At 47.6% G+C, this 22,019-nt stretch overlaps 2 protein-coding genes across 4 annotated transcripts in view; one reads left to right on the top strand and one right to left on the bottom strand.

The window, feature by feature from the left end:
• The first annotated feature begins 814 nt into the window (after nucleotides 1-814).
• The window catches only part of LOC117207646 (serine/threonine-protein kinase phg2-like), a 44,523-nt gene continuing 23,318 nt past the window's right edge, over nucleotides 815-22,019 (top strand). For all 3 annotated transcript variants that reach the window (XM_033448044.1, XM_033448045.1, XM_033448042.1), the window contains exon 1: nucleotides 815-4,212. In XM_033448044.1, coding sequence (XP_033303935.1) covers nucleotides 3,922-4,212 — 291 coding nt within the window. In that variant the 5' untranslated portion in view covers nucleotides 815-3,921. The remainder of the gene's footprint in view (nucleotides 4,213-22,019) is intronic.
• LOC117207667 (putative glycine-rich cell wall structural protein 1) lies at nucleotides 918-2,656 on the bottom strand. Its single transcript, XM_033448071.1, has 3 exons — nucleotides 2,623-2,656; nucleotides 1,531-1,835; nucleotides 918-1,124 (listed from the first exon to the last, which is right to left on the bottom strand). Exons 1-3 carry the CDS (start codon nucleotides 2,654-2,656, stop codon nucleotides 918-920), a joined length of 546 nt encoding a protein of 181 aa, XP_033303962.1.

Below are 22,019 nucleotides of genomic sequence, written 5' to 3'. Positions count from 1 at the left end.
AGAGAAGGAGATGGAGACGACGAAGGATCGCGCGACTACCAGCGCAACGGGACTCGAACAAATAAAAGAACAATTTCTTTGTCATGTATCCGCGTCGACTTAAAGACCTAGCATTGTCCCAACTTTGAAATCGAAGTCGCGTTCGAACAAGACACGGAGATCCTTGACGAAGGAATCAGACTGAAGAATCAGAATTTACATAGGTACCGGCGATTAAATGCAATCGTCACGATATCAAATCGGTACGAAAATATCAACTACGATCAAGACAAGTGAATTTGATTCTGTCTCGTTTCGTATATTACCAGAATACTATATATATATATCATAATCGAACGTCTCGACGCGTCATCGCCGAGATAAGGACTATCAAAATCGTTGAAAGTAGAAGTTTTCCGCTACTTCTTGGTAATAAATCGTGTCGTTTGATCAAGGTGACACGGAGAACGAGAGCGCGCGCGATTTTTTGCGCAAACCGAAGAATGAGAGAAAACGCGAAACAGCAAAGAGGGCGGTTACGTGTAAGGATGTAGAGTGTAGAGAGTCAGTGAGCTAAGCTAGACAGCTGGGATCAGTCGCGCTTTGGGCGTGAGCCAGTCATAAGCAAAAGGCAGAGAGGTTGATACGAGGGTAAAGAAACAGGGAAAACGAGCGAGCGAGCGAGTTGACGAGGAAAACAGAGATCGAGCGACGTTGGTGCCGGAGCGGGGTGGGGTAGAGATAGAGAGCGTGAGCGAGAGGAGGAGAGAGCCAGGAGCATGGTCTGTGGACTGTGGAGGGCTGCGTTCACCGGGCAGTTACTCCGGAACCGTTGCCTTGACGACACGCATCCGCGCATGCGCGTATGCAACGCTACGGGTGCACCACGATCGCGTCACGAGCACCAGTTGCGTTCGCCACCCTCACTTTCCTCGCTATTACAAACTTTTCTCCACCTCTGTTGTTATCGCCCGGCCCGCTGGAACCACCGCTACCATTATATCCGTTACACCGCTAGTGTCTCGCAACCATTGCTCGTTGTCTTGCCCGCTGCCATTGTTCTTCCTTCCGTTGTCATCGTTGTTACTGTTGCTACCACCACCCACCATCGCGTCACCACCACCTCCACCACCACTGGCACCACTCTACCGCGTTACAGGTTGCCACTTTTGATGCTGTTATCGTCGTTTCCCGATCTCTCGTTATCTTCCTCGTTATCATTCGCATCTTCCGTGATCAATTAATTCATTCAGCGATATTCTACGATTTTCCTATTCTCATTCTCAGCCTCTTTCAACGTTAGCGTTCTTTTTTTCTCGTAATTGCACGAGCAAAGAAAGATATCACTCGAAGGGAGAGCACCCTGTATTCGTATTAACCGAAGGGCATGCGTACCGTTCCGAACAGAGAACGTTGTTTACACATGTCTATGCGTGTTTTATTACGTCGCACCGTCGTCGCGGTCGTCGTTGCGTTTTCTTTGAATAGTTCGACACGGATAGTTTAGAAGCTACTAGGTACCTACTGTTCCATTTCGAGATTACCCTCTACCTTCCGGTGATTGCATAGCTCGACCTTCGATTCCTCCATTTCACCGTTTTCTCCTTCCCCAGCTGCGCCGCCGCCACCACTACCACCACCTTCGTCGTTACCACCACTTCCGTCACCTCCACCATTTCCACCACCATCACCACCTCCGCTACTACCACCTCCAGCTTCATCTCCACCTCCATTTCCTCCTCCTGCCGATTTTCCCTCTCCTATTCTATCGCATTCTCCACCTCTTCCTGTTCCTTCTGCGCGGTTCGCGCATACCCTTACTACGAGCGGCTGGCTGTCATGCGTCGACGGTGCTTCTGATAAGGCGCGACCGTATCGGACCGTTCTTGTCGATAATCCGTGATCGACTCGTCAACGTTCTGTTTGCTCACGGTTTGCGTCGACTCTTTCGTATCAAACTGCTTGATTTCAGTGATTTTACGGTGAGACCGTGAAATTTTTCACGAGGCAAATTCTCCGATAGTTTCTGCTAGTCGACTGGTTCGCGGGACAAGCAGCGTAGAAATTTACTCTACGAGCGTTGCCCGATCGATTCGCAACGTCGATGCTCTATTTATCGTTTCGTGCAACGCTGTCGTCCGATCGTTCATCGTACGTTCCTCAAATTTCGACCAACGATCGAGTGTGTCGCTGTCACAGCGATAGGAAGAATCGGAAAACTAGGACGGAGAAAAGGTGGTTTGAGAAGGAAGCAAGGGAAAATCGAAAAGTGAGAAGACACCCCTGGGTGATCGATTCGGCTGTTGATGTATGGTGACCGTGACCGAGAGCGGGACCGGGACCGGGACCGTGACTGTAACCGTAATTGTGACTGTGACGTCAAATTTTGGTGTATTTCGATCGAAAAGGAAAATACAACTGGCTGGTGTTGATCGATGTTTCAGCGTGAACACGTTACAGCGAACGATCGTAAGAATATTAGCGATAGTTAGTGGAGGAACCACGAGTGCACTGCCGTTCGATGTTTTGCTGTCGTCGCGAAACCTGCCGCTGTACTTTAACGTTGGAAAAAGCAGCGGCAGGTCGTCGTCGTTTTCGTTTGAGTTTCTTTCGGAGAGCATGATGCGATATTATATAGCAAACTGTGGAAACTCGAGCCGAATCGATTCGTCAACATAGTGCACACGATAGCAGAACGAAAGGTCAGGCCGTACCTACGACCGGAGAAACCAGAAGGAAGAGAAAGAAAGCAAGTGGGATTAGTCGCGTGTAGTTAATTCGAAGAAAACAATCGGCGAAAACATGGAATTCCTTTGGACAACTCGACACGATTACTCGTTGCTCCTGGAACGCGCCGCATTTGCTCTCTACTTTCAAATCAAATAAGATTAATACCTTCGCTGTCTTTAATTAAAAAAGGTTACAAAGACGAAGGAGATGATTCTTTGGGAACGTTGAAGTCGACGTTGATCGAGAAACACGATAAACCGGACACGATCTCGCCAAGGGTACCGCGAAAAATGACGTTGCGTGTGATTACTCGAAGCGATTGTCTAACTGTTGGATTCGCGACAGAGGTGAGAAACGGATGATCGTTTTCGATGTAGAACCGATGCGACTCGAATAGCGGTGCGAGTTGCGTTTGCATTTCGTAGGAATAGACGCGATTCACGCGTGTATAGCAATCGAGGGTAAACCGAAAGGCGATCCGAGATTAATCGCGGAGCATGATCGTCCAGGAGGAAGACGCAAGGTTAACTACGCTAACGCATTTCAAAAGTTTCCGAGCATCGTCGACGACGTCTGACGAGGAACTCTGTCGAGAAATCGGAACGTTGCGGGATAAACGAGAAGAGCGAGTCGCAACGTTTCGTTGATCGGCTGTTTGTTATCGGACGAGAGGAATCAGCACAAAGGAAAGAAACAAGGCGTTTGACCGGCGCATACACGACGGTTTGTTCCCGTGGCTGTTCCTCTCTATGTTGGATCGAATCAGGGCGCAAAGCCGCGCGATCGTCAGGGCGAGAGGTTCCTTGATTCGCTTTAGTGTCGTGGGCACCGAATAATCAACGTCGTTGTCTTCAAGAGAAAGAAAGGAAAATCGACTGATAGCGAGGGAAGCGTGGCGTGACAATAGTTGGTGTTTGTCGGAAGCGAAAGAACGAATAAGAAGTGGAAAAAGGACGTTGATCACGAGGTGGATGGTTAAACCTCGGTAGGTCGCCAATTCGGGAACAGACACAGTTTGGAACCAGAACCAGGACCAGAGTCGGAGCCAAAGCCACAGGAAGAGACGAAGCTCGAGTCAGAGTCTCGAAGTTAGAATCGGAGTCAGAGTCAGAGTCAGAGTCAGAGTCAGAGTCAGAGTCAGAGTCAGAGTCAGAGTCAGAATTAGAGTCAGAGCCGGAGCAGCAACGTTTCTACGATTCTCCGCCACCACGAATGGACGTGAGCGTGTGCTGCTTGCCCGCCAGTGCCGGCTCGGGGGCCCAGCACCCTCATCCAGCGAGTTTGCCTTCCGGCGGACAGCCGACGATTCAACCACCCTATCAATATGCCGATCAGATAGTACCGGATCGGGGTCAACCCGACGGATTGCCGGTACTCGGTTGTACCGGTCAGGATAACTGGCAGCAGATCTCATCCGCTTCGAACGTCGTTGGTGCTGTCACCGCTGCCGCCGCCACCACCACCACCACCACCTATATCGATTACTCCTGGTTGCAGATGCAGGTGAGACGATCATTTTTTCCCCTCTCCTCCCCTTTCCTTTTCGTTCCTTCCCTTTGCTTCGCTTTGCTATGCTTTGCTTCGATCGCCACGCGGCTCACAATTTTATCATTTTCTAGCTTCTTACTCGATCACCCGCGTCGTTTACAATTCGCTTCGTAGCTCTTTTTCCCTGGATCTATTTCGTCGATCGTTTGAAAGAAACGCAGGGCTTAACGATCCTTATCTCATCGAGACGATGAGTCATGGTATCGATGACCGACTCGCGGCGATCGTAACCGTTCGTTGTTAAAAACTGTCAACAAACGACGAAGAATCTCGCGGAATTGATCTCGCCCGTGATTAACGAAGAAAGCAACATCGCGATGTGACTGCGGCGATGAGGATACCGCGATCGGATATTTTCGTGGAATACGGTTTTTTCGCTGTGTTTCACTGAACGCCAGGCCGCATTGCCTCGTAAAAGAATACGTGGACGCGTGTTTGCAGATCGATCGTGTCGGAGAAGGAGTACGAGATAGCGTATCGATTCCGAGCCAGCGTTAGATCGTAAAATAATAGAGCGAAGTAATAACGGCCATTACTATTATCTTGGCCCGAGTAATCGTTTTTCCCTTTTAGACGCAGAGCGGTGTTTCCACATAAAGCCGCGCGCGTTGTTGACAGGGCAAATATCCTTTGATACGCCGTCCGTCTGGGACACGCGTCGCACGCCTTTCCACCTTACCGACGAACTCGATGACTGTACGAGTGCTCCCTCCCCGGCTCTTTGCTTCGACCTTCGTCTCACTGCTCTATTTACATAAACCTACGGTTCGACTTGTTTCGCGAATTAGTCTATCTCATTAATTTCTACGTTGGGATTGGCTCGGCCTGCCTAGATTCGATTCCATTCGATTCGACGCGGTTCGATCGCAAACCGTTCTCGCTTGTTCGTACCGCGTACAGATTCTCGGCAAGCGAGCAGACGTTTTCAGCGTTACTTACGTTTCCAACGTAACGTCCACCTTCCAAGGCAAAGGAATTCGACCGATCGAAGAATAAAATGACAAACGACGGTGGAGTCCGGGTCGGGTTGCACCGTTTGGCGATTTCGTTTCGAAACGGCTCGTCGATGGTGTTCGGTGCTCGAATAAGACTAGAATAAGGCTATACGAAGCTAATTAAAATTCGGGAGCTTTTTCTTTTCGGTCGTAGAGAAGAGTGACGAAGACCGATCGGAAGCAAGTCAGTGTTTTCGACTGACTTTCGAGCGCCAAACGTTCCTCGCTTTTTCTACGCGACGACGAGAATAGACACGCGTCCTGACTACAGTAGGAAACCGGTTCTTCTTACCGTTATCGATACTAAGTTTTGGTAAGCGAAATTTGCACCGACCAATCGTTCGACGATCGTGCACAGGTCGGTCTGCCGCATATCCGCTGATCGGCAACCTCTACGTATCAGTATCGTACATATTCTTCGGATTGTACGGTTCGATCTCGAAACAGAGACAGAGAAAACAAGGAGAAAAGAAACTGTAAAAACGACCGGACCGTGGTGAAGAGCAAAAAGTCGCGGGTGCAGAGAATGGGTGACTGTACGTTTCTAATTAGCCATCACCGGAACGCAATCTAAACGTATTGTGACGCGCGTAAGATAATAAGCGGACGGAAATCCACGATTATCGTGGTCAGGCAGAAAGGGCATCCCGACGACGAGCACCGGACGAACCATTTCCACGGTTCACCGCCCTTCGTTTCAGTTCTGCGTATGATTATCGTTCCAGTGATTATTTTGCTCGATGTTCGAGTAGAAAACAAACGCAATTAACATTAGGCTCGAAGATCGCTCGACTCCAGCTAAAATGTAGTATGTGGACGATCGTGTTTGCTCGAAGGGAAACTCTCTCACGCGTTTAACGTTACCGAACCGATTGTTCGTTCGCTTGTGCTTTTTTACTCGTGTACACGTGGGCGGTTACGGAAGTTCCAATCCTTCACCGATCGTACGCTTCAACGTGTCTGCGTTATTATTTTTCGTAGGTTACGTAGTTCGCTCGCACGTCGCCCAATCACGACACATCTCTACCTGGAAAAGATCTATAGAAACATGGTTGAACGTTTGAACGGTCGAACGTCGGGACACGTTCGAAAATAAACAGAGGAAGAGGGAAACGCGTCCGATATCGGACGTATCGCGAACCGCGAGTACGTATCGGACGAGCATCGAGTCGCTCTGTTCTCTTCCACTGGTAGTTCGCAGTTCGCAGCTCGCAGTGAGTCACAGCGAATCGCGGACGAATGCGCGAGTGGGTGGCCGTGCGGTTACTCGCGTCTTATGCGTTAGATGTATCTGCACAGGACTACTACGGTCGGATGAGAAACGTTTTTATTTCTTTCCCTAACAAACGTCTCTCTTGTCCTGTTTCTTTTTATTTTCGCGTATAATTAGCGAGAAACAGTCAGCTAGAAGGAAAGAGGTATTATCCTCTGGCTATGGGGACAGTCGCGTTTCGATCGTTGGATCGCCGAGATTTACGCATTGTCAGGAACATTGGCTTCCTCCGTTTGGCAACCTCGATTCGTCGTCGTTATATTTAGTTACGTTTGAACTGCACCAAACCAATGTTACGGACAATTTACTCGCGAAATTAGTTACAAAACGCTCGACCTATCTACCCATCAGTCACTTCCTCTTCCTTCACGTTAAATAGATGGACGGCCATTAAACGCCGAGAGTGGAGGAAGAGTTATTGTTCGCGAGTTACCATAATACATTCGAACGCATACACCACGAATCGTAGGCTGCACGTCCGTTCGCGTTTCCCCCTCCCTTTTTTTTTCCAATTCTTTCGCGTCAACTATAAAGGAACTATAAAGAAAACCAGCCGCTCAGGACGAGAAAAGAAGGTCTTAACGAATCGATTCGCGTTCGACGAAGAAACGTCTTCCTTCTCGCTATCGTTCGTAATATCGTTTCACCGTTTCGGTAGCTCCAAGTCACGGGCTACGATCGCCAGGAAACAGATATGACGCGCGTCGCGAAGCGTGAAAAGCTCGAACGCACCCAACGATTACGTTCAAATGCACGTGGATATACGTATCCCTGCGTAAATGGATACATATAACCCGAATGGTGGGAACAATCGGCCGACGATTTACGTGCCGTCCGATCACTCGTACGATAACGTTGCAGCTTTTCTGGGTATTTATCGACGACGATGGTCAATCTCGATCGAACGTGGCGACACCGAGCGTATTTTCACGCGAAACCTGTAGATTCGTCGGGGAGATCCAAGCGAGGAAATGTCTCGTGGATCTTTTCTTGAAATTACGACGATGACCACGTCAGCGACCGATGTGTCGCGACAAGAATGACCGACGATCGAGAAAAATCATTTCTAGGAGAGATAGAAATTAGCGATTGGTATAACTGCAAGAGAGGGACGTATATTTGTTGATACACTCGGCAGTGATCGGCGCGGTGTACGGTGCGGTAGGCCGAAGGCGACGGCGCGGCGGCGTGGCGCGGCGTGGCGTTTCCGCGTAGAGACGCGTTCCAGTCGAGAGGATCGAGAGGGCAACAGGTCGATCGAGAAGGCGCTGCTTGGCTGGCCGGTGCTGGTATTCCGGTACGGTTCGTCACGAGCCGTATCGCGCCAGTCGCCGCGAATCGTATCGCGAATCGTTCGATTTTCTACCGATACGCGCTACGAGAGGTCCGAGGTGCTTCGCACTTACCGGCTGTTTCATCGACCACGTGGAAAAGGAATATAAACTTGCTACACCGTTATTCGTTCGACATACGCTCTGGTAATTTACTCCCTAGAAGCAGCACGAAACCAACAAATTTCCCGTTACTACCTGTCGAAACGCTTCGATGATAATTCACAAATAGAATCATTTTCTTTCACTGCCGCGATTGACATGCTACCGTTTAGTCCGCTCGCGGTTGCAGGCGAATTACGTTTTACGAGATCGTTGGAAAGAGGAAGGGAGATGGCGCGAAGAGGATCGACGAGGATCCACGCTCGTATCTACGTTCGAGTATCGTAGTTCGTAATCCGCGAATGTCTCTGCACGACACGTCATTCGTGAGGACGGTCGGAACGATAAGTTCGAACAGCGTGTTCGTTTCAACGCTTTAAAAATATCGTTGATCGAACGACGAGAGAATGGAAGAACTTCGACCGCCATACCGACGATCGGTTATCCACGAAAACGGATAATCGAAGACGCGAGAATGATCGATTAGAATGGAACGCGACAAGAGGAGGGGAGTAGGATAGAGCGTATAGAGTGTGGCGGATCGACCGATGGCAGTACAATAAGGGTGTTGTAAGTAAGAAGCAACGAAGACCTCATAGAAGGTAACCTCGTGGCATTGCATACCTGATGTTCGCGAACAAGCTCTTTGTAGCTGGTACGGAAGTCTCGACTATATAACACATTAGCATTACGAACTAACACGGGAGACGGATTGTAAAGCAACGGTGTATCTGCTGTAATAACTGTGAAATGACTTTGCGCTCCTCATACCAATGAGATGGATTTTAATGGCTCGACACACGACCGTGTCTTCCTACTTCAAGCGCGTGCAAAAATTTGACTTTTCTAGCCGAGAATGGAGTAGCTGTTGTCACTTTCGTGTTCCTTCGTACTTTCTTGCCCGCATATTTTATGCAATCTCATTTGACAACGTCGTGACGAATGTTATCGATCGATTCGATCGCGGTGTATCTTAAAAAATCGTCTCGTTACGCCAACGTCTCGTAACGTTATCGACGGCTAGTTAGTTTTAACGGGGAAAACAATCGACAGAGGGTGAAACAGAGGGGACAAGGCAGACGAAAGAGACGCGAATCGTTTTCGGTTGGGCGGATGCTAGTTGATTATCTGTTTCTGTTGCGCTCTCTCGCCAAGTACCGTTATACTTGCGGCGCCCGGGGCCTCCAAGATCCCTTCTTTCCTCCTTTCCTCCTTTCTTTCTCCTGTCTACTCTGCTCTTCTCTGCCTTGCTTTACCTCACTATACTTTACCTTATCCTTATCTTCTCCCTTCTCTTCTCTTCTCAGGATCTCACTCTGGCCTAGCTTGGCCTGTCTTGCCCTGCCCTGCCATGCCCTATCCAGCTACCCGATTAATCGCGCTACGCGGAAACAGATTTCTATCCGGTGCAACCAAATTTCGAATAATAGAACGATATGTAAACACACATACACACACACACACACACATATATATATGCGGTTGATTCATCGTTGACACATCGGTGTAATTTTAACTATGTCGTGTTAGTTACTTTTTCAAAACTCGTCGAACAAATCGTCGTTAGATGTGATCGGGAATGAAAAAAAAAAAAGAAAAAGAAAAAGGGGCGGGCAATAGGAAAGTTTGGCTTATTTGCATAATATCGTCACGAGTCAGAATTAAAAGATCGGATCGGTGGAAAGAAAGAAGCGCAGTGGCGGTGTTGTTGAACGGCTGATTTATCGCCGGCAGACTTTGGGCTACTTTCTCGAGTCGGTCATTACGTAAAGGTTGCCGGCCGTCCGAACGTTTCGCGCTGCTTCGTTTTCGCGAACGTGTCGCTTCGATAAAACCGCGAAACGTCCCACCTCGTCTGGCTGTGGTGTCGCGTCGTTCGCAGCGTAGCCGAATTTGCGACCGATCGGCCGAATTGAAATCGAGATCGCGTTAACAAAAAGGATACCATCGTGACTCAAGGTTCGCGCGTCTTCGTTCAAGGACAGGATTCGATCGCGGTTTGCTATCCAATTGGAATAGAAAGTTGAATCGCGTTGACGCGAGCGTGCGCTCTCATTGGTACCGATCGCGTGCATAGTATAGTCGCATGTTGGCAAGAGAAACAGAGGGAAAGAAAGAGGCAGACATATATATGGAGAAAGAGAGAATGAGAGAAAGAGGCAGGACAAGGAAAGAGGAGCGCTGGATGATGAGTCTGACTGGAATCCTTTCTGAACGTTGACCTACGCGGTACTGAAGATCAGGGAAACGTAGGTATATCTCTACGTCGTCTTTTGCACGCATCGTGCATCGCAGCCAACACCAACACCAACCAACAACGCTTAGGTCGGGTCGGTAGTAAATCCGTTATGAAATATGAAGTATTAACGATGTTTATCGATATAAACCTATAATCGTGCGTCACTTGCAGCGTTGAATACGAAACGATAGCTCTCGTGTATGCCACGACGCGTGAAGCTTTTAATCGTTTCTCTTTCAACCGTCTGTCACAGTATCCAGAGAGATTTCGGTGTTGGCACGGAATATCAACGATATCGTTGATATTGGCGATCGCGTAAACCGAGCACTGGATATATCCGAAGGAATGGCGAGGAAGCGGCAGGATAAAACACAGGAATTGACATTCTAGGCAGGGTTTTAGCGAGAAAAGCTAGCTGCTCGCAAGGTCTGTCGATTCGTGATATACGTGATATACGTTATTAAGAAGTTCCGAAAGGGGGAGCGCAGCGTGTCGCGAGTCGGCCGATTCGAAAATAGTAGCGGCCGTTCGAACGAACCGACGAAAATCGTTTAGTGGACGATACATAGATGGATACGTAATAGAAGAGTCGCGTGCTCCAGGGGCGTTTCTCGCTAGTAGAAAAGTTCCGAAGGAGGTCTTTAGCCTTCGGCGCGTACTGTGCGGCCTGCAGGAAGACCGGTGAACAGCAGTGACTTTTAAGATGCGTACCGACACGCATTCTACGTGTCTCTCGGCTGCGTGGCAATCGTGTCAGCAATGCCGGGAACCGTGAAACGCATGTAAATCCTCTCTTTGCACAGTCAGGGGACAAAAGTCGATGTAACGCACGTTCGCTAGAGTACTTTCGAACCAGCAGGTACCACGCTACTACTTTCAGTCAACATTCGACCGAATTTTCGAACGCGATCGCCCGCCTCTTCTTGCTAACGAATCACACTTTTGCAACCACGCAAGGAAGAAGACGGATACAAGGAAACATGGAACGTGGGACGAGTAAAAAGTTCGCTGCCTCTCGTTCAGAGACGTTGCATTTTCGAAGACACCTTTCCAACGTATTGCGCAACGCCGCAAAGGCGGATATAGGTCAAGAAACAAGATTAGTATCTGCGGAGCACGACGTGCAAGCATAAACCGCGGTCTCCGTTCGGTTTGTAACGCCGCCGTTCGGAGAGAGCACCGGAGACTTTCGCGATAGTGTTCCATTCTATTCCATTCCATTCCGTTCCCAGTCTCTTATAAAGCGATAGCATTAGAACGACGTATTGGATGCGACGCGATACTCGGCCGGTAATTCGGCAACGATTCTTATCGAAGGAGCTGACTTTTTTAAAAGAATCTGGAATATCAGGCTTAGTTCGGCCAGATCTATGTACGTTATAACCGTGATACTACCCGAAGAACGTTCGATAGTTAGGAAAGATAGTTGCAACAGTCGATCGAAGACCGTTCTTATTACGCAAGGTATAACAAATCGATAAAATTATTGGCTGAGCGTTGGCAAAGGTCACGACCCGTCTTCCGCGATTTACGTTTTTCGCAAAGGCGCTGTAATCCGTCGTCTTGTACGATAGTAAACACGCGTTAGCTATTAGGTGGAAATTTAATGGCTGGTTACGTAATATTCAGAGAAATCGTCGATGTGGGACAATTTATTTTCGATAAGAAGTTTTTGACGGATTCTTAAACGAACACACAAGTCGTATCTTTAGATAGAGGAACGGAACGTGGATATCTATTTGCGGTGAAATGATCGCGTGCATCGATTAGAACGACGCAGACGCAAATGTGAGAACGACACCTGAAAAGCAAACGGACGCGATATTTGCTCGGCCTTTTTCATTTTTTCTCTTCTTTTTTTTCGGCTTGATCCGTGTTTGACTTCCGATGACGTTTGCGAACCGCTTCGACACCGATACGGCGTTTAACGTAGCCGTTATCTTCCTCCGCGAATACCGGTTTGTATCCCTTTTCTCACGGTTTTCGCACAAGCTGCGATATTTCGCGATTCTGCGCGCAGGCAAAAGCCGTCGAACGCACACCGCGACGTTCCGCAACCAAAGTACGTAGAGCCGTACAAGTTACGCGAGAAAAAATGACGCGTCGCTCATACAGCGTCAAAGTTAAATACGAAATACAACGAAACGACGGGTTAGATAGTAATAAGGTAGAAACAGAGTAGAATAGGTCACGTAAATAAGCAATTAGTTGACTGGTTGAGCGGTAGCAAGCTATGACAAATATGGAAGAACGAACGAAAAGAATCGTAGAGCAAATCTGTTTCTAAGCTGATGAGACCGCGATTACATAAATAATAATAATAATAATAATAAGAGGAGAAAACGACAATCGATCAAAGGATGATACAGCAATGGGGAAACAGAGTGAAATCGAAGAACGACGTATGGTATTTTGGTGTCGCGAATCGTTGTCAGGCAACGAGAGTAGGTCGGAACGAAGAAGGTAGGAAATGATCGGCGTTCGTTTACAGAGAGTGAAGCGTCCGCGAATATAGAAGCGTGAATTATGAAATACGCGGTTGGCTGGGCTGCGTTGGTTTTCTCAGTTTCCCTCGTCGCTCGTCGAGCGTCTTATCACCGGTAAACACATTCTTGTAAAAGGTACACATCGTTGCAGGTTAGATCGGCACTGCGGCCAATGTCACATTGAGATTAGATTGTTTGCAATTACTTGCTTTTCGTATTTACACGGATTATCCTTTCCTGTCGTTATCACCAGTCGTCTCGAAAATCGAACGGCATCGGCTTTCGAACGAACCGCGCATCTTCTTACGCAACGTGCGTAACGTCTTCTCGAATTTGATGGCGCGAAACTTCGAAACAGATCGACGCTGCCCTTCAAACGACAATCGAAACATACGATTTCAAGGTGAACATTCCAGGCAAACTAAACCCTAAGCGTTCACCATTACGATGAATCGGTTGGCAAAATTCTCGAAGAACACGCGATCCCCGTCGAAGAAGAGACATATATCGGGTGTCGAACAAATTGCACGAGCAGCAGGTCGAGCAGGCGCGGCCGCTCGTGATTTCTTCGGCGCAACGGTTTATACAGATTATTAGCCAGACGATGCGTTAGAGCGGATTATCGTCGTGTTCAGAGGCTATAGTTCTATCCCCAGAGAGGATGCAGATTTCTCGTAGTCGAGGAAACACGAGGGAGAGGGAGGAAAATCAGGATAAACGGAACAGGGAGGCGTCTGAGCGGCGCAGGACGACGCGACGAACGTGGCGTGGCATTGAAATCGAGAATGTCGTCTGACTGCGAGCGGCTGTTTTCACTGTCGCTATTCGCGCGTGGCGCGTGGCGCATGGCGCGTGGCGCACGCCGCGCCACCTCCGGCAGAACCAACCGCCGCGCCACGCCGGTTTCACAGCCAGCGAGAAGAACGTGGATGTTGCTCGCCGCTTGGCTACGTTTAGGCGACCACTGTCGCCGACGTCCGATCTATCGTACCTTCTCTGGGCCGAATATTTTTGGAACGCGCGCTCTGCACGCTTGCCGCGGTTGGTCAAGGTTGATCACTGTTGCGTCGACAGCGCTTATAACTGTAACGATAGTTGTTACGATTTACCGCCGGTTTCCTTTTACGGTTTTGCGGTTTGCCTTAGACGAGTCGAATCGCCGGCTTATTCTTTAAATCCGTTTCTTCGATTCCGAGCAATGCTTTTGCCTCGTTTTCCGTAGAATCGTTCTCGAAGGGAAGAAAACGGCGACTACTAAATTGCGCGTACGGCCTTGGCCCTCGCGTGCCTCCCAACGTTCCCGAGTGCTTCCTGGAGAACACGCGCTCGGTTCCACCGGCCATCGACGCTGTTCGTCACAGCATCGAGAGCGAAATGGTTATCCTGACGTTTAGACGCGACGGAAACCGCGCGAAGAAGCAAAGAGACACGTAGCGGTTGATGCAGTCGCACGAACCAAGTGCAGCGCAAATTGTATTCGGTTGTTACGTAAGTTTGCTTAAACTCCATATTTTTTTTATCTTCCCGAACTTATCTACGTTACAGCCCGATACATTTATGGGCGTGCGAATTTACATAGATGCTCGGTTTCAAGGTCGTGATTTACGGGAACAGGTATACGTGTCGCTTATCGTATTAGGTTATGCCAAAAGTTTCTTTCGTTTCATACGGAGATAACAGACGCACAACATTTTTTGCTTTACGTTATTTTACTGAATCGCGTATGACCCATTTTGTTCTATTGGAATTCGGAATATTCTTCGAAGAGAAAGCCGCGATTTCTGACCCGCGCAGATGGCATTGGTCGAATGATAGAAACTTGTATCGTTCGATGAAAACGTCGGGTACATTGTCAAAATTACGTGGTTGCCAAATTTACGATTTCGGCGCGGACACTGTTGAATTTGTCACGCTCATTATACGAGATATTAGTATTACAGAGTATCTTATTATTATTATTAGTATTAGAGATATTATACTCTACCTTCCTACGACATCTACCTTCTTTCCTATGACTCGCCGCGCTCATAAATTGCCGTCAATTATTCGTTTTCGATTACAAGTTGAGCCGCGTTGCCTCCTTCTACAAAACTCGTCGAATCGATTTGAACATAGCGCTCGTACAGTCGCGTGCGTACAGATCCGCGCGCTGTCACTCTCATTACCATCCAAAGATGTCTTCATGCGATAACATGCGATCAAGCCAGCGCATTGCTGTTCGCTGCTCCTCGCAAATACTCCATAAACACGTTTCTGTTATTCCTTCGTTCTGTGACTCAAAATGCGTTCGCATTCTCCGATAATACTGCAATGAGATACGTCCAAGTATACGTACGTACGTTCAAGCATATACACGGACGTCCAAATATATGTACGTACGTCCAAGCATATATACGGACGTCCAAGTACATGTACGTACGTCCAAGCATATATATGGACGTTCAAGTATATGTACGGACGTTCAAGTATACGTACAGACGTTCAAGCATATATACGGACGTGCAAATATACGTACAGACGTTCAAGCATATATACGGACGTCCAAGTATACGTACAGATGTTCAAGCATATATACGGACGTCCAAGTATACGTACGTACGTTCAAGAGTTAATACGTTCAACTGATGGTTCTGCTCGCGATACATTTTTAGAAGGTGGAGGCGCGTTCGAGAGGAGAGCTTCAACATGATCGTTTTAAGAGGAGGGAGACTCCTTTTAACGTACAGGTAGACGCGACTTTGCACGCTTCTTATAGCAATTGAGAAAGAACCGTAGGAAAATAGGTAAGGTAATGGAATCTTCGTACGTTTTGCTGTGGTTCTCTACAGCAACAGCCACTCTACTCGAATATGTGTCTCCGCCATTTCCCCCGCCTTTTTTGCTCGTTCTTTCTCTTTCTCGGTTTCGCGTCAGCTCCTTGTCCGCAAGAGGTTTGCCGATCGTGAAGTTGACTTTAAACGATACTACGTTATCGCATAGCGTCGCGTCCTGTGGTCGCGTCGACCCGAAAGGTGGTATGCGAGGAAAAAACGAAAGAAAACGTGATCGTTGGCATGGGACGTTTGAAAGGACGTTGGCGAAACTGCGCGAAGTAAATCGTCCCGTTGCGGGAAAGAAAAAAAGAAAAATATACGAGTCGTTTAATGCAAAAGTGGTGTAAGTCAACTTTTTGTCTATTTGCTCGAACCGCGCATCTCGAAAGCATAAGCATCGTTCTTCCGTTTTCCGCGGCAACCGTGTAAATATATCTTCATTAGTTGGTCGCTGATAATAACGTGATAAGCGAGAATCGGCCACTCGTCCTCTTACGGAATTTTTAGTTTATCCTACGTTAACGAGTAATCAACTTTTTCGACTTACACCACTTTTGCATTAAACGGCTCGTACGTGGTGGAAGGAATGAAACAACGTCTTGTGAGAATGCAAGAAAAGGGGAAGGCAAGAGAAGATGTACCCTGGTGCGACGGATCGGCGAGGAAAATCGGAAAAGGAATTGGCAACAGCGCCAAGCAAGAAGGAACTTTGAACGCGTGTTTCCCCGAGCGTGCGCGTGTTCTTCGTCGTTTGTCCAGTGGCCGTGCTGCTGGTGAATTTGCAGCGGTGCAGCGCACAGGCACACGGGCGAACGTGTTCACGCAGGTGAGTCCCCGTGTCATAGGTAGCCGTGTTCGTATAGAGGTCCGCGACGTACGTATACATCTAGACGCGAAACACTGCGATGAGGCGAATGTACGTGTCAGGTACACGCGTACGTGTTCGTTATACAACTTTTCCAGCAGTCACGGAGGCGTAGAGGTGAGCCGGTGGCTTGTGGACGATGGAAAGTGGGGGAACAGAATGCGGAATAGCCTAGAATGTGATGTGAGCGCTCTCCATACCACTCCTCTCACTCTTCCTTATTTTCCTTCTCTTTCTTTGCCTCTCTACCATTTCTTTCTCATCCCTCTCTCTTAAACGCACATACACACACACACACACACACACACACACAATCCCTATCTTTCTTAGGACACCACTCGTCCGAATCACTCGTTGTTTGCGTTGTCTCTCCGTCTAACGCTTGAACAAATTCTATACAATTCTATACAATCGTTTAGTCGTCGTTATGTTCCACGAAGAACATTGTACACGACAGTGGCACCTTGGAAACATCGGTGAAAAAGTCGGTTGAACAGCCCTTTATTACACGTTGTATACTTTCTGGTCGATGTGACCAACGTTTCCATACGACCTCTTAAACCATTGCGTTAACTTACGTAACCCAAGCAAGGGACAAGTGTCAAAGATTGACCGATCGTCGTTAAAGGACTACCAGTTTACCGATAGGAAAACGATAATCGGCTGATCCCTTCGGGCCAACCTCGACCCCAGCTTCCACTCGAAGGAAATTGTATTCTCTTCCTAGAAGCATGAGCATCGCAGGTCCGGTAGAAATGCATGAATCGGTCGACAGGTGGGCCACCTGCCAAAATTCCAGGACAAAGGGAAGCTTCGGAAGATCGGGATATCGGGATAACGCGATTACCGATCGCAACGTAGCACGCATATATTTATATATATATATTAGAAACCACATAATAAGAACCGCTAATACTCTACCTTTACGAAAGATTTATTTCGATCTAAGTAGTCTTTTACTCTTTTTTTTTTGTTAATTTATTTATGGAATGTAGTTATCGGACGCAGAAAAGTAGGAAGAAGAGAAAAGAAAAGGATATTTTGAATGAAAATTTTGCGCAATACAGATGAAAAGATATGGTTGAACAGTAAAGCTAGGATCAAGATAACACCTCATAAATCGCACGCTTGAACGACGCATCACTCACGGAGAAGAAATGTACGCGGCTGGAAAAACTGTTAGCTAGATAGCAAATAGGATTCAGGGTATCAAGATAGGAATATTTAGATTTACAAGCATGACAGTGAAATGGTAACGGTTTTCTTAAAGATTTAACAAAGCAATGACAAGAACTGCGAAATCTCGAATGAATTGGTTGTGTGTACGTTCGATGCTTTAGGTCGATGGTAAAGCAATCCCAAATGGATTTGCGCGCATGGTCTTTTATTTTCGAGAAACTAATAAGTATTTTTTATACTTTACTTTATAAATTCCTTTAATCAATTAATTAATATTGCGTTCCTTTTAACATTACATTTTTACAGTTTATTTTCATAAATTTTTGATTATTTTTATTTATTATACTACCGCTACGTGTTTTTACAAATTTGTGGATCGAGATAGCAATCAAAACATTCGAAACGCAAGAGGTTGCTTCACCAAGAACGTAATTTCTCCATTAATTTCTCGAAAACAAAGGACCATGCGCTCAAATCCTTCTGGGGCCACTGCTTATTTTACCTAGCAAACACGTATCAGCGACGAATCTACGTTCATCCAGAGACTTTAGATCGAGCAATAACGTTATCGATGAATAATCATGGCACGTTCCGCTCATGGGTCCGTGCGATCCGCTGTTTGCGAAGCGTGTTGAATTCTTTCGGAAGTTGTAAAATAATTGCGATCCTAAACACGCAACGTTTTACCAATCGATGATAAAACGATGTTTGTCAAGATGCCGATTACCGGTGGCGCATCGATATACCAAATTTCGCTTTCGTTTCGCGTTCACCAGCTTCGCTTCGCATTATTCCAATCATTCGCAAGTTCTTAAACGATAGAATTAGCGCGTGAGCGTCGGCGAGGAAATAATTATTCGCGATAGAATACGCAAAGCGTGCGGGCGAGGGCACCTTCGCTCTTTCCTTTCTCGTCTCGCAATAGCGATGATACGACAATGACGATAATACGGTAATAGTGGTGACGCTACGATAATTATTTAATGACATACGTTGAACATACGCCGCTAAAAATCGACGCTGAAACCTTTCGCTAAAAATGACTCGCTTGACTGAAGCATTTTTACCGTCCAACGGTTACCAGCCTTTTGCCGTACAAATTGAACGTTCGTTCGCGTCTCGTAAACGCCGTTTACGTTAAAAATACATCGCACGGAATAGATCTAGTGGACAGAATGGTTGCAGTGGAGATAGAAGACGATGGAAGTGGGCAGAGCGAACGAAGGGAGGCGGATCGGGCGGATCGGGCGGATCGGGCGGACAGATTTTCGGTAAACGCTGGTGAAGCTGAAGAGCTAGTTATTCCGAGGAAGAAGCGTGTTAAGCGCGAAGAATGGGCAGCATCTATGGATAGGTCGGTGGGCAAACGCGATATATCACAGGATACGGGTCGCTGGTTTTCCGAATGACCGTCTAATGGCGTCGAGGCGTGGTGGGTCGAGGTTGCGCCGGTGTCCGAACAGAAAATTAGTGGTCACAAATCAACCACCGTACGACCGCCATTGTACAGCATGGTACGCGCTAGGTAGAACGTAGGAATCTGATCCTTCCGAAATTCTGACCTTTCCTATTTCGATGCGCTCTTTTCTCGACTGGCGCGTAAACTCGGCAGATCGGAAAGCTACGACGAGCAGTGAAACCCGGTGTTGCTAAAATCCTCGGCGAAGGATTCTGGCGACCTGGCGGCGCGATAGTTGCGCAATGTGGTTGGCATGCGACTTGACGCACATGCATCCGTACGAGATTCAGTGACGTACGTAGGTATACGATGACAGCGTTCGTGAAACCGGCTCGCGTATTCTTGAAAGAAAAGGTTATGGCTATGAAATTCTGACATTTCACGATTGTTTCGCACCTAAAGAACGACCGACCCGCGGCTAAATCTGCGACGGTGGTTCGACACGCATCGCGTCGTAGATGGTTTGGCGACGCGACGTTTTGACGTTCGACGGGAGTCGATTTTGCTGCGGTGGACTTCTCGCCAGCGGTTGCCAGCCGAAAAGCCAAAGTTGAACGTTAACCGGAATGTTGAGGTTCCGAGGCGCGCGTTTAGATTGCGCTGGAATTCGGACAAGTTTTTGCATCTCTGCTGGATGCGGCGTGGCACGAAGTGGATTGGAAAATAGTGGCGCTATAAAATATCACGTTGCCGTTTCCAGAATCAACGACGCGGTGAAATGTGTATCGGCTTTGCAAAAACGTCCGGTTGAACGACATCTCAATGACACAAAGACGAGGTATCGGCGCGCGTACTTTCCATGCGGCAAAGATTCGTCCTTGCGAGAATTTCGCGAAAGGGATATTCCGAGCAGCGCGCACGGAACACGCAGTCTGACGATAATTTTATCGAGCCGTGTACATTGATAAATTAACCGAGAGCAAGCTTTTTGTAACACAGCGTTCCTCGATCTTTGCCATTGTCGCCATTGCCGATACGATACTTGTCGCTTCGTCGTAGCGTCTGATCCGATAAGATCGATCACGCGTGGTTCTTCGATCGGGCGAACATTGGTTTGAGAGAGAATTAAAGAAGAAATCAAGCGAAACGTATGGATTCGCGTAGGATCGCGCGGTTCTTTGCGGCGGTGACACGCAGTGACGAGAGTATTTCCTTTTAAAGAACTCGCTCCTTTTACCTGCTCTGTCGATCTTATCAACGACTAATCTATACCGTGAGATTCGGCAGAAGCGCGCGAGGAATCGGCCGTTTTATCGAGAGAACACGAGTCTTGGATATTAATGTCCTGCTGAGATTCCATTCTTCCTGTTCGTTTCGTCTTGCCTCGTCTCGCCACGCATCGCGTCAAATTTCTGTGACTGCCGATGGGACGCATCGACAAAATTCGTTGCCCATTGGCGTCGAATGCACACAATTTTTCTTTAGCTGCCCCTTCGCTTCGCCTTTTACTTCGTTTCACGCGAACCGAACGACGTACGAACTGTATGCACTGCGATACTATGATACGATTTACGTATATTAGAAATAAATAATGGAAACAAAATCTGGTATATTTGCTATGCAGAGTGTAAAGCGCTCGGCAACGAATTCGACGTAAAATCTGTCGCAGGTGAAAATATCATGAAATCTTGGAAAGACAGCGAAAGAGAGCGAGAGATTCGATTTGACGTTTTTTGACGCACTGCTCGGCCTTTCTCCTTCTACACCGTTGGATGAGAAAATGAAATGGAAGGTCGACAAAAAGCTGTCCATGATAAATACCTTGGATATTCGTTTGCGAGTAAACACTGATTGGAACCTGCCGGCCTACCGGTGGGCTGTCGTCTAATCCGTTTCCTATCTTTTCCTTTATCTTCTGCCCGTAATTGTCTCATTGTATTCGGTTAAGCCAGGAAGAGATCGATCTGCCGACGAATTCCTATTAGGCGAAGCGAGTCAATTTCTGCTTTTCCCAAGAAAACAACCACCAGACGAGATATAATTTCTTGGCAAAGTGAGAAGCTTGCCGATAATTATTCGAAAAGCAGGCGGCCAAGCGTATGCTTGCCATAGCGAAGTAAGACAAACACCGTAAACACGTCGTTTGTACGTTGTGGCCTCTCGAAAATCCTCCATTTGCCGGTTTTTCCTCTGTTTTTCAACTATTTTCTTTTTAGCGGAGATAACCAGCTATTGGATTGGCAACTAAGTGATTGCGGATTTTGTCATTAGGTGGTATTGACAATGTAACATACGTAGCTATGCTTTGCATTTTCGCGTGCTCTGTCATATCGCGTCTAAATCGATAGATCCACCGTCTGAAACCGTTTGAGTCTCTGTTTTCCCTTTTCGCCGGTGCGAACAGAGGGGGAAAGGTGAGAGGAACGACAGAGCGACGGATCTACGAAGCCAGGAAATGAGAAAAGGGCGAGAGGATACAAGACGAGACCAGATCACGGGGGACAAAGCAAAGAAAATTGAAAGAAAACGGGGGAGGGTGACGGGACGAAACGAAAAGGAAAGGGAAGAGGAAGAAGGCAGAGACGAGAAAGAGAAAGGCTGACTGAGTCAGATGGAAAGGTTGGTAAAGAAGCGCACGTGTGCGTGTCATACGAGTCCACCCAGTATGTTAATTCGCGCTGATGACCCCATCAGGAAACATGCTCACCGCTGAGTGGAGTAGTGGAGGAGCCGAGTTTTCGTCTCGTCCATGGCTCGTGTATGCGCTTACCGGCGCACACACGCGCATCCCTACACACGCACGTGGATATACCTTGCTGCCTCCGAACAATCGTCATCCCCGACCACGTTTCACGCCCACGCACTTGCTCAAACATTCCAGCCGCACAAAGCGCGTCAGGCTAATCGTAATGGAATTGCTATCTGCTCGTTAGGAACCATTAATAGCAACGAATTCATGCGCAGCAAACGTCGTTACGACGAATACAAGTCGATCGTCGTACGATCTGCGAAATCTTCGAAAGTGGCCGTTGCGTGAACTAAAAATCCTACCAAGCAATTGGCCGAAAGGTAGAATTTTG

This window comes from Bombus bifarius, unplaced genomic scaffold, assembly GCF_011952205.1.
Source record: "Bombus bifarius isolate JDL3187 unplaced genomic scaffold, Bbif_JDL3187 scf7180000008045, whole genome shotgun sequence".
Taxonomy (NCBI): Eukaryota; Metazoa; Arthropoda; class Insecta; order Hymenoptera; family Apidae; genus Bombus; species Bombus bifarius.
This window is presented reverse-complemented; position numbering and strand designations above follow the sequence as displayed.

What these genes read in the sequence shown, in the direction of transcription:
- LOC117207667 (XM_033448071.1), bottom strand. Translation starts at nt 2,656, where the DNA reads ATGTTGACGAATCGATTCGGCTCGAGTTTCCACA. An exon ending in ATTCGGCTCGAGTTTCCACA is followed by an intron (nt 1,836 to 2,622) that starts GTTTGCTATATA and finishes GCGCCTTATCAG; the next exon opens with AAGCACCGTCGACGCATGAC. An exon ending in AGCTATGCAATCACCGGAAG is followed by an intron (nt 1,125 to 1,530) that starts GTAGAGGGTAAT and finishes GTAACGCGGTAG; the next exon opens with AGTGGTGCCAGTGGTGGTGG.